A 15,262-nucleotide genomic window follows, 5' to 3' on the forward strand; every position below is an offset into this window, starting at 1 on the left:
GGATGTGATACACCCACTCAATACCATGTTCTTTGGCCCAAGTGTCTATAAGGTTGTTTCGGAAATGAGTCCCGTTGTCTGACTCAATTCTCTCTGGGGTGCCATGTCGCCATAAGACTTGCTTTTCAAGGCCCAGGATAGTGTTCCGGGCGGTGGCATGGGGCACAGGATATGTTTCCAGCCATCCGGTGGTTGCTTCCACCATTGTAAGTACGTGGCGCTTGCCGTTGCGGGTTTGAGGGAGTGTGATGTAATCAATCTGCCAGGCCTCTCCATATTTATATTTCAGCCATCGTCCTCCATACCAAAGAGGTTTTGACCGTTTGGCTTGCTTGATTGCAGCACATGTTTCACAGTCATGAATAACCTGTGCTATAGTGTCCATGGTCAGGTCCACCCCTCGATCACGAGCCCATCTGTAGGTTGCATCTCTACCTTGATGGCCTGAGGTGTCATGGGCCCATCGGGCTATAAATAATTCACCTTTATGTTGCCAGTCCAGGTCCACCTGAGCCACTTCAATCTTAGCAGCCTGATCCACCTGCTGGTGGTTTTGATGTTCTTCAGTAGCCCGATTCTTGGGCACATGAGCATCTACATGGCATACCTTTACAACCAGGTTCTCTACCCGGGCAGCAATATCTTGCCACAATGCCGCAGCCCAGATGGGCTTGCCCCTGCGCTGCTAGTTGTTCTGCTTCCATTGCTGTAACCACCCCCACAGGGCATTTGCTACCATCCATGAATCAGTATAGAGATAGAGAACTGGCCACTTTTCTCGTTCAGCAATATCTAAAGCCAGCTGAATGGCTTTCACTTCTGCAAACTGACTCGATTCACCTTCTCCCTCAGCAGCTTCTGCAACTCGTCGTGTAGGACTCCATACAGCAGCTTTCCATCTCCGATGCTTTCCCACAATACGACAGGACCCGTCAGTGAACAAGGCATATGTCTTCTCATTTTCCGGTAGCTTGTTGTACAGTGGGGCTTCTTCAGCACGAACCACCTCCTCCTCTGATGATATCCCAAAGTATTTGCCTTCTGGCCAGTCCATAATCACCTCCAAGATTCCTGGGCGACTGGGGTTTCCTATTCGAGCCCGCTGAGTAATCAGTGCAACCCACTTGCTCCATGTAGCATCAGTTGCATGATGTGTAGAGGGGACCGTTCCTTTGAACATCCAGCCTAGTACCGGCAGTCGGGGTGCCAGGAGGAGCTGCGCTTCAGTACCGACCACTTCCGAAGCAGATCGAACTCCTTCATATGCTGCCAATATCTCCTTTTCAGTTGGAGTATAGCGGGCTTCAGATCCTCTGTATCCCCGACTCCAAAACCCCAGGGGTCGACCTCGAGTTTCCCCAGGTTCTTTCTGCCAGAGGCTCCAGGTGGGACCATTCTCCCCGGCTGCGGTGTAGAGCACATTCTTTACATCTGGTCCTGTTCGGACTGGCCCGAGGGCTACTGCATGAACTATTTCCTGCTTAATTTGTTCAAAGGCTTGTCGTTGCTCAGGGCCCCATTCAAAAGCATTCTTCTTACGGGTTACTTGGTAGAGCGGGTTTACAATCAGACTGTAATTTGGAATATGCATTCTCCAAAACCCCACGACACCTAGGAAAGTTTGTGTTTCTTTTTTGCTAGTTGGTGGAGACATAGCTGTTATTTTGCTGATCACATCCATTGGGATTTGACGACGTCCATCTTGCCATTTTATTCCTAAAAACTGGATCTCTCGTGCAGGTCCTTTAACTTTATTCTGTTTTATGGCAAAACCGGCCTTCAGAAGGATTTGGACTATTTTCTTCCCTTTCTCGAAAACTTCTTCTGCAGTGTCACCCCACACAATGATGTCATCGATGTACTGCAGGTGTTCAGGAGCTTCCCCCTGCTCCAGCGCAGACTGGATCAGTCCATGGCAAATGGTAGGGCTGTGTTTCCACCCCTGGGGCAGCCGATTCCAAGTATATTGGACTCCCCTCCAAGTGAAAGCAAACTGTGGCCTGCACTGTGCTGCTAGAGGGATGGAGAAAAATGCATTAGCGATATCAATTGTGGCATACCACTTGGCTGCCTTTGATTCCAGTTCATACTGGAGTTCTAGCATGTCCGGCACTGCAGCACTCAGTGGTGGCGTGACTTCGTTCAGGCCACGATAGTCCACTGTTAGTCTCCACTCACCATTAGACTTTCGCACTGGCCATATGGGACTATTAAAAGGTGAATGAGTCTTGCTGATCACTCCTTGGCTCTCCAGTTGACGAATTAGCTTATGGATGGGACTCAGGGAGTCTCGGTTGGTGCGATATTGCCACCGGTGCACAGTTGTGGTAGCGATCGGCACTTGCTGTTCTTCAACCCTCAGCAACCCCACAACAGAAGGGTCCTCTGAGAGACCAGGCAAGGTAGACAACTGTTTAATGTCCTCTGTCTCCAAGGCAGCTATGCCAAAAGCCCAGCAGAACCCTTTTGGGTCCTTGAAATATCCTCTTCTAAGATAGTCTATGCCAAGGATGCACGGAGCATCTGGGCCAGTCACAATACGGTGCTTTTGCCACTCATTGCCGGTTAGACTCACTTCAGCCTCCAATACAGTTAACTGCTGGGATCCCCCTGTCACACCATAAATACAGATGGGCTCTGGCCCTGTATAGCTTGATGGCATTAGAGTACATTGTGCACCGGTGTCTACCAAAGCCTTATACTTCTGTGCGTCTGACGTGCCAGGCCATCGAATCCACACAGTCCAATAAACTCGATTGTCCCTTTCCTCCCCCTGTCTGGAGGCAGGGCCCCTCTAGTCCTGGTCAGAATCTTCGTTTCTGTGTCTAAAGGACTGCCTGCTGGAAGTTGGAGCAGCAAACTTTTCAGAGAATTCCTTTTTCCCAATTGTTTTCCTTTGCAATTCACGTACCCATGCCTCTAGGGTCGCAGTAGATTTTCCATCCCATTTTCTCATGTCCTCTCCATGGTCACGTAGGTAAAACCACAGGGTGGCGCGGTGTGTGTGCCCACCATATTGTCTTCCTTGCATAGATGAATGTTTACCCCTAATAGCTGAGACACTGGTTTGTACAGGTGGGGAGGAAAATAATCTCTCTTCAAGTTGGTGGATCTTTTCAGAAAGTTTCTCCAAAGTATTCTCTTTTAGCTGGTGGACACTGGTTCGTGCAGGTGGAGGGGAAGATAAATTCTCTTTAAGTTGGTGGACCTCTTCAGAGAGTTTCTCCACAGCCGAGACACAGGCCTGTAGGGAAGAGGAGAGATTTCCTTCGTACTGCCGGAGTAATTTAGCCACTTCATTCACTGGGGGATTCTCCTCCGCTTTCCAGGCTATTATTGCCAATGAGCTGGCATATGATGATGGTGCACTCCGTACAAACTTCCGCCACATATGTGGTGTACACTGGACTGCATCTGGATCTGCGGATGTTTGTGCGTCGTCTAGGTCCTTATAAATTACTTCCCGTATGGCCAATTCCCTCAGGTACTGAATTCCCTTCTCCATGGTGGTCCATTTGCCTGGTAGACATACAAGTTCTTCCTTGAAGGGATACCTTTCCTGCACAGCTGACAGGAGACGCCTCCAGAGACTGCGAGATCGTGCTCCATCTCCAATTGCTTTGTCAATGCATGCATCCCTAGCAAGGGATCCCAGCCGCCTGGCTTCCTTGCCCTCTAATTCCACATAATTGGCTCCAGTGTCCCAGCACCGGAGCAGCCAGGTGACAAGCTGCTCACCTATACAGCGACCAAAATCTTTTCGCACATCTCGTAGCTCACGCTGGTATAGAGTCCGGGTAATTACTGTTGATTTTTCGACATCCCCATTCTCATCTTCAGTCTCCTGCACCTTTGATGGCCCAGCCTCGTCTTCACTATGCCCAGACTTAGCAGAAGACTGTTTGCGTTGTAAACGACCTGAGCCTCTATACCATTTCTTCACCTTGTCTACAGGGGCAACTTGCACTGCTACAGCTCGTTTCTCTAACCCAGACACAGGGTCTGCCACAGGGGTTGGAATACCCTCTGCGGGGTCAACTTGCACTGCTACAGCTCGTTTCTCTGACCCAGACACAGGAGTGGGAGCAGCTGCAGGAGCTGGAGCGGCTGCAGGGGCTGGAGCGGCTGCAGGAGCTGGAGCTGGAGCGGCTGCAGGAGCTGGAGCGGCTGCAGGAGCTGGAACTGGAACGGCTGCAGGAGCTGGAACTGGAGTGGCTGCAGGAGCTGGAGCGGCTGCAGGAGCTGGAGCGGCTGCAGGAGCTGGAACTGGAGCGGCTGCAGGAGCTGGAGCGGCTGCAGGAGCTGGAGCGGCTGCAGGAGCTGCAGCTGGAGTGGCTGCAGGAGCTGGAGCTGGAGCGGCTGCAGGAGCTGGAACTGGAATGGCTGCAGGAGCAGGAGCGGCTGCAGGAGCTGGAGCGGCTGCAGGAGCTGGAGCTAGGTTGCTAGTAGCATCAATTGCAGCTCGATAGGCACAAGCCAGACCCCAGCATGCTACAGTGATTTGTGTCACTTTGGAACTGCCAGAGTCATGACACCTTTTTTTCAAGCATTCTGCCAGCTTTTTAGGATTTTGCAGTTGTTCAGGGGTGAATGTCCAAAACACTGGAGGTGACCACTGCTCTAGAAACCTGCCCATATCCTCCCACACTCCCTGCCACTCGCAACTATCCCGCCTCAAGACAGATCTCCGGATGAGATTCCTAAGTAGTTGTTTAACCCTCAACAAAACCTGAAGCGCATTCAGGAGACATAACAACAAGAGCAGGCTGGTCTGAGTATCCCAAGGATATTCAACATCTCGGAGAACCACCGTAACTAGCTCGGGGGATAAGAGGGTGGTGGTGAAGGAGAAAGGGAGAGTGAACAGGTAGGGAAACATGTCTTCCCCTGTCCCCTTCACAGATGGGCTCCCTAACGAAAACAGGCAATAGGTGTAATTGCTAATAGTTTCCGAGATATGGTTTCCAAAGTATAGAGTCGACGTCAGTGCTGAGTACAAATACCAGGTTAAAGTCGTGACCAGATATTTCATCATTTCATAAGCCATTGTTACACCGCACAGTACCATAACAATCTTAAACCAGGGCCCGGAAAGGATAAACAGTGCAACAGGGAGCACATACAGAAAGTAACGCACCATAAAACTCAATTTGGAATACAGGTATAGCAGACTGGAGATTAAGGCAATCAACATCGTGACTAGCAACTATTAAGCAGGTCCAATACTTATACCAATATTAGTTTAACACACTCTGGTCAGATTTGTCGATATCTCAACCCTTCGTGCCCCACGTTGGGCGCCAAAAGGACTGTTGTGGTTTAACCTGGCTGGCAGCTAAACACCACACAGCCGTTCGCTCACCCTCCCCCCTCCCTCTCTGGGATGGGGGAGAGAAACAGGAAAGTGAAGCCGGTGAGTTGAGATAAAGACAGTTTATTAAGACAGGAATATAATAATAACAATAATAATAATAATAGTGATAATGATAATAGTATTAACAATAATAATGTGTAAGAAAACAAGTGATGCACAATGGAATTGCTCACCACCCGCGGACCGATGCCCAGCCTATTCCCGAGCAGCCGGCCCCCCCACCCCGGACAGCCACCCCTATATATTGTTTAGCATGACGTCAGATGGTATGGAATACCCCTTTGGCCAGTTTGGGTCAGCTGTCCTGGGTCTGTCCCCTCCCAGCTCCTGCTGCACCCCCAGCCTGCTCGCTGGCAGGACAGAGCGAGAAGCCGAAAAGTCCTTGGCCTGGTGTAAACACTGCTCTGCAACAATTAAAACATCAGCATGTTATCAGCGCTCTTCTCATCCTAATCCAAAACATAGCACCCTACCAGCTACTATGAGGGAAAATTAACTCTGTCCTAACTGGAACCAGGACAAAACCCCTTTGTTCTCTTATCACCTAGACCCGGGCCTCAATGTTAACCCTTCAAATCCCTTAGTGACACGAATTGCTGGACCATTCCTTACAAAAGGAAGGATAAAATATGTAGAGGAGCAATGGCACACGTGAAAGCCCAGCGCCGCGGGCAGAGGCAGCGAAGGTTGACGGCAGAACAGTGCTCGGTTTGAACACGGAGAGGGAAAGCGAGGGGAAGGTGGCCGAAGCCGGCCGCAGTCTCTGAGCTCTCCTCCTCCTGATTGTTTTCTCTCAAAGCCATTTCTGTCTGTGTGCGGGCACCCGGAGCCGGCAGAAGTCCCCGTGAAGTCCTTCGGCAGGACGGAGGGCTGCGTGGGCTCCAGTGAGAGAGGGAGTTAGGAGAATCTTATCAAGTAGAGATAGAGCGCTGACGGCATTAAACTAGGATGCTACTTAGTGTCTTTGCTAGCTATGGTGCATTGTGCCAATTAACTAAAGCAAGAAGCCTTGGGCCCCTTACCAAGGTCAGTCTCCTAATAAGAGAGTGAGCCTATCTTAAGAAACTGGGAGAAACTGGTCCTGCAGGTGCACAAGAGCCAAGGAGCAACTGAGTCTGTGCAAAGACAAGAGGTCAACTAGCGGTGACGAGGAAGAGTCATCAATCTTCATGCCCACGACCTCCCATGCTGCCCAGCGCTGAATAAACATACCTACTTTACAGTCTCACTGATTGTGGAGTCCCTTTTCCGCAAGTCACTAGCAGCGGTTTCTTCCGCAGAGGTTTTCCCAGAGCCGCTTCAAAGCTTCCCTCGCGGAGCTGGGGCGTCGCAGGGGGTCGTCAAAGCACGCACGCACACACACACACACGCACACACACACACACACAGGCGTTGTTGTCCAAACAGAAAGTATTTACAACAAATTCGACAAGCGGTTTTCCTCTGCCAGCAGCAAATGCCTGAGGGCCCCTACAGCTTCACAAATCATAGCACAAAGAGCCTAAAGTTCCTCTAAAATTTAGGGAAATGATTCAAAATAGATCTGCTAGGGGAAAACGATCACTGGCGGCAGGGTACACAATACACGCGAGTCTCAGCTCTCCTCCGCAGGGTCAGTGCCCACGCCCAAGTGCGACGCTGATGGCACCCGAACATTTGCTGTAGCAGGCAGCAGAGCCAGCAGCTCAGGGGAGCAATTTTAAAAACCAGGAGGCACTTAAACCAACCCTTAATTGACCCAGTTACTGCAGGAGAGTCCCGACTACTCGCCCTGGAGTCCTACTGTCACCAGCAAAAAGCACCAACCAAAGCTTGGGGGAACTTTGGTACAGCACAAGAGAAGGGAGTGGGGGTAGCGTAGCCGTATCGCAGAGCTGCTGCTTTTCACACCATTTTATCATCCCTGATAATTGAAAGTAAGGCCGGGTGGGCTGACCCCACCACCACCACTCCTGGCAGCATGTTTGGTCCACAACGCTAGAATAATTATTTTGCTCCCTCCCGTCCCTACAGCTTCATCATCTGAAAAGATTACAGTCAAAACAATGGCATACACAAATAAAAGTCAAGAGTTGACATAGTAACTCCGGGATTTGGGTATCAACTGTCCGAGAAATCAGAACACCCAGGCTTCAAAATGTGCCCAACATCGAGCTGTGCCAAGGGGGGGCGGAAGGAAGAAGCTTTCCGTTTAAGCCTTCAGAGCATCGCTCCATCACTACGTCAATTCACAGCCACCACAGCGTGCCGATGGACATCTTTCTGTGCCAAAAGAAACAAGTGCTTTGTCCTCTTGATATCAAAGGTAGCCACCTATAGTTACGGAACCATGCACAAGACCTTAACTCTGACCAGCAGGAAAACTTAGGACAACTGAGTGCAGATCCTGCCAATTTCTACCCGATCCAACTGTGCTTTAAGTCTCATTGCAAAGCCTCAGTTAGAAAAATGATCACCTCGGGGTATCCAACAAGAAGAAGAGTTTTTTTTTGTTGTTGTTTTTTTTTTTTTTTTTTTTTTTTAATATACCATAGGACTATGCAGTTCAATCATCAATCATCTTGGAAAGCTCAAGGAGGAGGTCATCCTCATCCTTCCCTGGGTCCAAGTCGAGCTCGGCTTCCAGTATGCTGTCTGAGAGTTCCCAAAGTAGCATCTCTAAATCCTCGTCTACAGATACGGGCGCGTTGCCTGTGGAACTCAGCCGGCGTGTCCTTGCTTCTTCTAGCTGGGAAGAAGCTGAAGTCGAGCTTGAGAACTCCATTGGCTCCACGGATTCTGCCTGGCTTCCAAGATGTGCTTCAGGTCTTGGCAGAGCAAGGAAGAGAACAATCAGTATATGCCATTTCTTAACGGGAAATCCCTTTTCTGCAAACCGGCTCTTAAAACCGTAGCCAACCCCTCCTGCACTTCAATCTTACCCAGGGATTGTTATTCAATTAACCCAGGGCTACATTTAGAGCCCAATATATTAGCAGGTACATTTTTCAGTTTGGGGGTTTCACTGTGAAGCCAGAGCACCCGGAGTCTAGCAAAGATGGTTCAATTTTTGTAGCAAGAGGCACTTTGCCACCTTGCTTAATTTTCCTGTAAAAATGTTAAGAAGTCTCCATCTGCAAATATCTGTTTACTAAGTTAGTCATTTTTCCCACGGCACACTCAGCAGAGTTTGCTCCCCACTACAGGAAGCTGATCTGCAGCCATCACTTCCCTCTGCTCTCCCTGCACTCTTGTCACCTGGTATGTTTGTTCGGGTGGCATTCTTGAGGACCAAAAGGCAGAGGACACTACTCATCATTTATCACCTCACGAGGAAGTAGAAGAACTTCACCTCATCCTCATTTAGGTATTCAGACAGAGCAAGAAGTCACTGGAAAGCTGTACCGACTTGCAGCATTTAAAGAAAGTAAGTCTAATTAAGCATTCCTGCTAGCTGCTAGAAAGTCATTTCACGTGACTTATTTATCTTATAAGATAAATAAGTGACTTATCCTCTGATGGATTTGGGCTTTAATTATCTCAGAACCCTCCTTTTTTCCCCACCTGTGACAGAACTTATGTTTCACTGGGGATATACACCGATTGAGAAAAAGAACAAGTTGTGGTCATCACCTGTTTTGGGGATTTTCTTCAAGTCTGGTGGCTGGGACGTGCTCCAGCGTGGCTGGAACAGCCTAGAAAGCAGCAAAACAGTGTTTAGGACTCATGGGTAAAAGATTCCTTACTAGCTTTTTCCTCCATGCTGCTTCTCCTCTGGCATTGCGGAGCCTTAGCCAAAATACAAAACCAAGGTGCTCCTGAAGAAAGTTAATATTCTCTTGGAGGTTACTAATGATCTTGTGTCTTTTAAGAACACAGCATTAATGGACAAAATCCTCCACACCAGAGAAATCACAGAATCACAGAGGACTAAGTAAATAGTGCCATTAATCTAATAAATATGGAAGGGTACTACAAGAATTCTGTAGGCAGCTACTGGATTTAAAAGGAAACAGAAGGCCTGTAGAACATTTGAGTTTTCCATCTTTTCTCCTAGAGGAGGGTATAAATTTTACAAGGGATCCATTTCTGCATTAGCCCCTGTCCTTACCATAGCTGCTTTTTTGGCTGGAGGTCCCATTGTGTCTGCATCGGAGGCAGTCCGTGGTTTCACAGCTGCTACAGCAGAGGGAAAACTGCCAGGTGCCTTACGTTTCAGTGCCTTCTTCTTGGGGGAAGCGACTTTCCCATCCCAAGGCTTCGCAAACATGTTAAAGTTGGCTAGAGTAAAAGGAAGAGAGAACTGATACAGTCTTGCTCTGCCTCATGAAAAATCCACGTTCTCTTCCTCATTTCCACGGCCCGTCTACACAGTTAACTGTATTTGGCCAGCAGAATTACACTGCCATTGCCTGGATTCTCAGCAATATCTTCCACATAGTAAACTCCGTCTACCAACAATCCATACAAAGGAACAAAGAAAGTGAATAGCTACAGTAAATCATAATCCAGGACGAGGGAAACTCAGACACAGAGCGATCCCAAGTGCAAGCAATACTCTAAGACGTTGTATGAAGTCTAGTAAGATTCACAAATGTTGACAGCTTTTGTATTTAAAGTCTTGCTCCCTCTAGGAAAGGAAAAGCAGCAGGTATAGTAAGACAAGAGAGTGTATGCAACTGTTGTACCAGCTTCCTCTCCCCTGCAGTGATGTCCCACAAAATTTATTAAGTTGTTCTACAAAATCCAAATTTGTAGAGTCATATTCTAGTCTCCCATTCCTGACCTAACGTCTGGCTGGCAGGAGAAGAAACGAAAGAAAGCTGGGTACTTGTTTTCTTTGTGTGTTTATTTCCTCGTGTCCTGTGAGACAGAGAGAAATGTTACAATGTGCAGTGCATGCAGCCTTTAAGCCCTCCTTATCTCCCTCACACAATCTCATTTTACAAAGTTGATATAATCTTAACAACGAGGCCTTTGATCCTCTGTCATTTTTGACAGAAACTGGCCTCCCACATTAAGACGCTGATGCATGCTTTACAAACACATACACGTGTCAAGTTAAGCAACACATGCCAAAGAGGAAGGTGAACTTGAACTCAACACAGGGAGGACTTCATACCATAAACAGATGGCAGAAAAAAACAGAATACCAAAATTAGACTAAAAAGCCCCTCAATGTGTTAATTTTCTAGTGGGAAATACAGAATACCATCACGTAATTAACGAAAACAGACATGGTTGCATGTTCTGGCCCTTCTTTGCCTTTGAACTTTGTAGCCTTAAACTCTTTTATCCTCCGCATTGAAGGAAAAACAAAGCAGATCCTGAGCAAACGGAACTTGCTCAATATGGGAAGCACCTCACCGGGGCAGGTATTAAAGCATCTTATTACCTGATAGCTTTGTGTTCCATAACGATTTCTGCCCGGCTGGGGCAGGTCCAGGTTGTGCTGGGGGAGCTGGCACATTTCCTCCACTCTGCTGCATCCGCAGAGCTTTCTCGCGCTTTATTTCTTCCAGGGTTTTAACACGCACTTCTCCTTCTGGCTTGGCTTTACCTGCCGGCTCCTTCGACTGCACTTTGCTGGGCCCGGAAAGAGTGAGCACACTCTGCTTCTTGGGCTCACCCTCAATTTTTGCCCCTGCGCTGGGATCTTTGGTTTTACCATGCCATTCAGCCTGGGCTTTGGCTTGACTTTCTCGAAGAGCTCTCTCACGACGGATTTCCTCCAGTGTTTTCACATGGATCTCTCCCTTTGGCTTAGCAGCCTTCCCTGTCATCATCAAGAAATGAGAAGCACCAGCATTTAAAGAGAGTCCAACAATAGTTTAAGTCTCCAAAATTTGTCACAGCACTAAGGAAAACTAAGCCTGAGCGTTCCCAATAACCCATCTTAGGACAATAGCCTAACATTCTCCTCCTCCTCTGAGCCACTTGTTGTATTTTGAAGACCAGCCCTATCCAGAGAGAGTTGCTACACAGAAATGCTAGTTTACTTGATTACTTTTTCAGACTGCATTTCAAATTCCTGCTCCCGGCAGTGGCTCTATTCTAATTGTATATGATGGTTCACAGAAGCAGCTTAAAACCTTGACAAGGCACAAGCGGAAAATAAACACACACCTAGAGCCAGATTTCTGATAGTGGCTGTCAGAAGAGCTTCAGCACTCGAGCAAGAGGAACCAGTACTTCTTCACTTCTTTCCCTTTCAAAGGAATTTGCACAACTCTAAACAATATAATTTATACACAGACTCCTATCGCACTACTGTCCACACGTGCCACTGTCAGCCTCTTTAAAGCTTCAGAAATTGCTTCTTACATAGCACTGTCCTCTAGAGCTCTTTCTTCTCGTTACTCTCCTGTTTTTCAGTTATCCCCCTATTTGCATACTGACACATTTTTTTCTTTCTCCTGTTACTGCACTTAACCTGAGCACCAAAGCTTTCCAGTACAACCAGGGACTTTCAGCATAAAAGCATGTTTTGAACAGAAGGCGGCAGCACCAGGGGGCTAACAGGGGTGAATTGCCTTCATTCTTGCTTAACCTTCCAGTTTAGGAGTAATGAAATCAAAACAAAAGCATTAATTATTACCTTCCTCTGTAGACAGTGTCACAGTTCTCACCACTGTCCGGACATTTTCCTTTTCCGGAGCAGGAAAAATCATAGAATCGACGGGAGGAAGAGAAGATCTTGAAGGACCTTCTGCTCAGAGCAAGCAAAACATAAGGAAGTTTACCAAACAGAAAAAACTATCACGAAGAACAAAAAACTGTAATTATTCATTACTGTCAAACATACAGTGACCAGAGCATGCAAATAAGAGAGGTGACTAATTTGCCTCTGGTTGCCCTTGGAATTCCCATCTAGAATACCAGCTGGCTGAGAATCAGGTTGCTCGATGCCCCCAGCTAAACATGGAAGTCTATCCCTCAGGCAGCTCCCAGCCACCATCACCTGCCATTCTGAAGCCAATCAAATTTCACTTCTTTGGCAAATAGTTGGATTCACCAAAGCATAGCCAGCTACCCGGTATTACTGGAAGAATTTTTTTTTGAAAGAAAAATCATCACACAGGATGAAGGTGAAGAGGGTAAGAAAGTAGGGAATATTAACTCACCACCGTGTCTCTTAGTTTTTTCCTTCATTTTCTGCAATTTGATTTCTTCAAGTGTTTTTATTCCAAAATTCAGACCGTCCTCTGAAAACAGAAAACAGTTAATGAGACTAAGGCTTAGAGGCACTCACTGAGGACCACAGATCCTCAGGCTTCTTAGTGCTCAGGAACTTTCAGAAGTATTTAGAATAAACCCTGTCAACACTCCTCACAAGTGAAACAACCATAGAATCAATGGCATTTTGCCCCTCCTTTCACCCTTCAGGGTAAAAACTGTAGTTTTAATTTTAATCCATTTACGTGATATTAGATCCCTCTATCGTTAGATATGGCTTTCAACAGTGGTTGCCAGGCTGCACGTGCAGCCATTTAAACTCCATGCTGTGACCCTGTTTTGTTCTCCAAAAGGAAAGAAAAGGAGTTCAACTTTCTGACCCAATGGGCACATGATGGTATCAGGGAGAAATGAGATCATGGAAATAACCGAGTCCATTCAGCACCCCTACATTCTGTTGTGTTTTTACGCCACATTGCTTTTGAGTTAATTGTCAAGTTCTCCTTCCGATTTATCCTACTACAGGTGCTGGAATACCTTGTTTAGCAGTAGTAGCACTGGCTTTCCGAGTGGAAATCATCCGTAATCCATTTTGGCCTTCCTCAGCTGGTTGCTGGACGGGAGTTTTAGTTTCTTCTCCTTCCGCAGAAAGCTGGTCTGAAGGGGAAAAATCTATTCAGTTATGCATAGGCCAGATTGTTCGTGATTATGTAGCTCATGCAATGACACTTCAGTCCATGGTTCCTATAAAAAAGCTTTTTTTTTTTTTTTTTTTTTTTTTTTAATACAGCTACACTGACCTGATGAACTCGTAAGTAGACTACCCTAGGACAAAACATCTAGGACTCTAGATTCTCTCTGCAGCTTTAACTACTACACAACATATTACTCTTCAGACAAAAAAAAAGGAATTTCCTTCCTAGTTTCACATAGAGCTTTACACAACAGACCAACTAAAGCCAAGAGGGGTTCTAAGCTTTCCTCCAACATTTCAGGTTCTGTCCACTGACTGCCAGACAAAGCCACCAGTGACCTGACCAGACTGCCTGCCCTATCGCTAGTCAGACCTCAGGTCATCTGTGATTTATACATTGATTTACAGCACAAATTCCTTCCAAGAACCAAAGACTTACACAATCATTTACAGCACAAATTCCTTCCAAGAACCAAACCATGCTCACCATCATCATCTTCATCATCATCTGCAGCATTGATTACAACTGGAGGGTGTGTAGGGCTTGGGACATTTTCCGAGTTTTCCACTTTCATCACCCGCCTTAGCTATGGAGAGGGATTGGACTGGACAGAAAGTTTGTTTTGCTGCAGTGACATCTGAGCCACTTTCAAATCATCGTCCGCGGACTCAGGCGGACTTGGCAGTGTAGCTAGAGGAAGAGGAGGATCATCAGTAATATGGCAGTTTAAAACTTTGACCACAATGCACGAAGATGGTAGCTAAGGCAGATAACCTGCACAGACAATGAATTCAGCATCTCCTTTTGCCCATCCCGCCACTGTTTACACCGTGAACAATGACTTGCCTTCAAACAACAACACATCTCCCTACCACCCAGCAGAGGACGAAACAACAGAAAGCAAACTGCAAGGCAAATATCACACAAAGCAGAGAGAAGCTGAGCATGAAAGCAGAAAACAAATACCAGCAGTACAGCAGCAGTACACTCGGTTTAGCTGACCACCTAGGACTGCAGACCTTTTCCTGCACTCACAAATGGACGGTTACCTGATGTCTCCTACACTATTGGCACCCACTAAGTAATATGCAAAATTAATTCTTCAATACTTAAAGAAAAAGGACCTAAACTCACTCTTGCTTGGTGGTAAGAAGACTCCATCGATGTAACGTCCTTTTGCGTGATGAAAAGCACAGTTGGCTTTCTGACAGCCTACTGGCTGCTTCTCCCAGTAGCAGGGAATCTCACCGCGCTTTTTCTGAAGACAGAAAGAAAGACAAGCTCGTGATAACATGCACCTAAGGTTTGCAAAGAGATGCACAGTTCCAGGTCACGACAGCGATAGGGCTGTCACAATACAGTGCTGAAACATCATTCCAAAGGTCAGTTTATCACGGAAGTATAGTATTTCCGGGCATATTCACAAAGTTTGCAGAAGCTGTAACCACTATGCACGTTTAGCCCTGTCATCATTCAGTTTGAGAAGACAGGCACTCTCAGACATCAGTTTAGGGTGGGTTAAACTAATACGCCTAGGATTATACTAGGATTATTCAGAGGGAAAAAGAACATCTTAAATTGCCTACGTTAACTCTATCCAGAACTACTTCTTGGAGACTTGGAGGGTGTGTAGGGCTTGGGACATTTTCCGAGTTTTCCACTACTTCAGGCTACTTCAGCAGGTTATTTATTTATTTATTTATTTTTAACTGTATTGAACCTCTCAAGTAAGCTAGGAGCAGACTAGGAACAACTGTGGACTTGTTAGAGTGTGCCTTTTCACCTGGACTCATGTTACTTTGAATAAATTAACAAGGATAGCTGGTGATAATTTGTGATTTAAGGAAATTCCAGATACGTGAGAGAAAGAGCAGCGTTAAAGCAGTTAAATTCCTGCATTCCTAAGTGCTCTCTCTAGCCAGTTTCTGAACGCTTCTGTTCTGTGGCTAGGATTTGGTCAGCTTGACCACAAGATCACTAGTAAAACAAGGATGCCGTCCAGTCAAACCTTCAAATGAATGTAACTTACCTAAGGTCT

General features: G+C 46.8%; 1 protein-coding gene and 1 long non-coding RNA gene across 3 annotated transcripts; both read right to left on the reverse strand.

Annotated features, from left to right (window-relative positions):
- Window positions 1-7,429: 7,429 nt before the first annotated feature.
- On the reverse strand, window positions 7,430-11,785 carry LOC310891909 (zinc finger CCCH domain-containing protein 11A-like). Of its 2 annotated transcripts, XM_083854130.1 has the most exons (4): window positions 10,749-11,785; window positions 9,465-9,634; window positions 8,987-9,048; window positions 7,430-8,181 (listed from the first exon to the last, which is right to left on the reverse strand). In XM_083854130.1, the coding sequence occupies exons 1-4, from the start codon at window positions 11,137-11,139 to the stop codon at window positions 7,920-7,922; spliced, it is 885 nt and encodes a 294-aa protein (XP_083710256.1). In that variant the 5' UTR covers window positions 11,140-11,785; the 3' UTR covers window positions 7,430-7,919. The 2 variants fall into 2 exon arrangements, with proteins under 2 accessions (XP_083710256.1, XP_083710257.1); XM_083854131.1 differs by lacking the exon at window positions 7,430-8,181 and having other exon boundaries at window positions 8,769-9,048; window positions 10,749-11,781.
- A 1,500-nt stretch (window positions 11,786-13,285) lies between these two features.
- LOC310891913 lies at window positions 13,286-14,398 on the reverse strand. Its single transcript, XR_014577780.1, has 2 exons — window positions 14,359-14,398; window positions 13,286-13,914 (listed from the first exon to the last, which is right to left on the reverse strand). It is a non-coding gene; the product is annotated as an uncharacterized lncRNA (long non-coding RNA).
- Window positions 14,399-15,262: the final 864 nt, after the last annotated feature.

This window comes from Anser anser (genome assembly GCF_964211835.1).
Source record: "Anser anser genome assembly, contig: HAP1_SCAFFOLD_106, whole genome shotgun sequence".
In the NCBI taxonomy this organism is placed as follows: domain Eukaryota; kingdom Metazoa; phylum Chordata; class Aves; order Anseriformes; family Anatidae; genus Anser; species Anser anser.

Bases quoted from the DNA above. Each gene is read 5' to 3' on its own strand.
- LOC310891909 (XM_083854130.1), bottom strand. From the start codon at position 11,139: ATGATGACAGGGAAGGCTGCTAAGCCAAAGGGAGAGATCCATGTGAAA. The intron at 9,635-10,748 runs GTAATAAGATGC...CTTTTACTCTAG, and splicing joins ATGGAACACAAAGCTATCAG to CCAACTTTAACATGTTTGCG. The intron at 8,182-8,986 runs GTGATGACCACA...TGCTCTGCCAAG, and splicing joins GAAGAAAATCCCCAAAACAG to ACCTGAAGCACATCTTGGAA.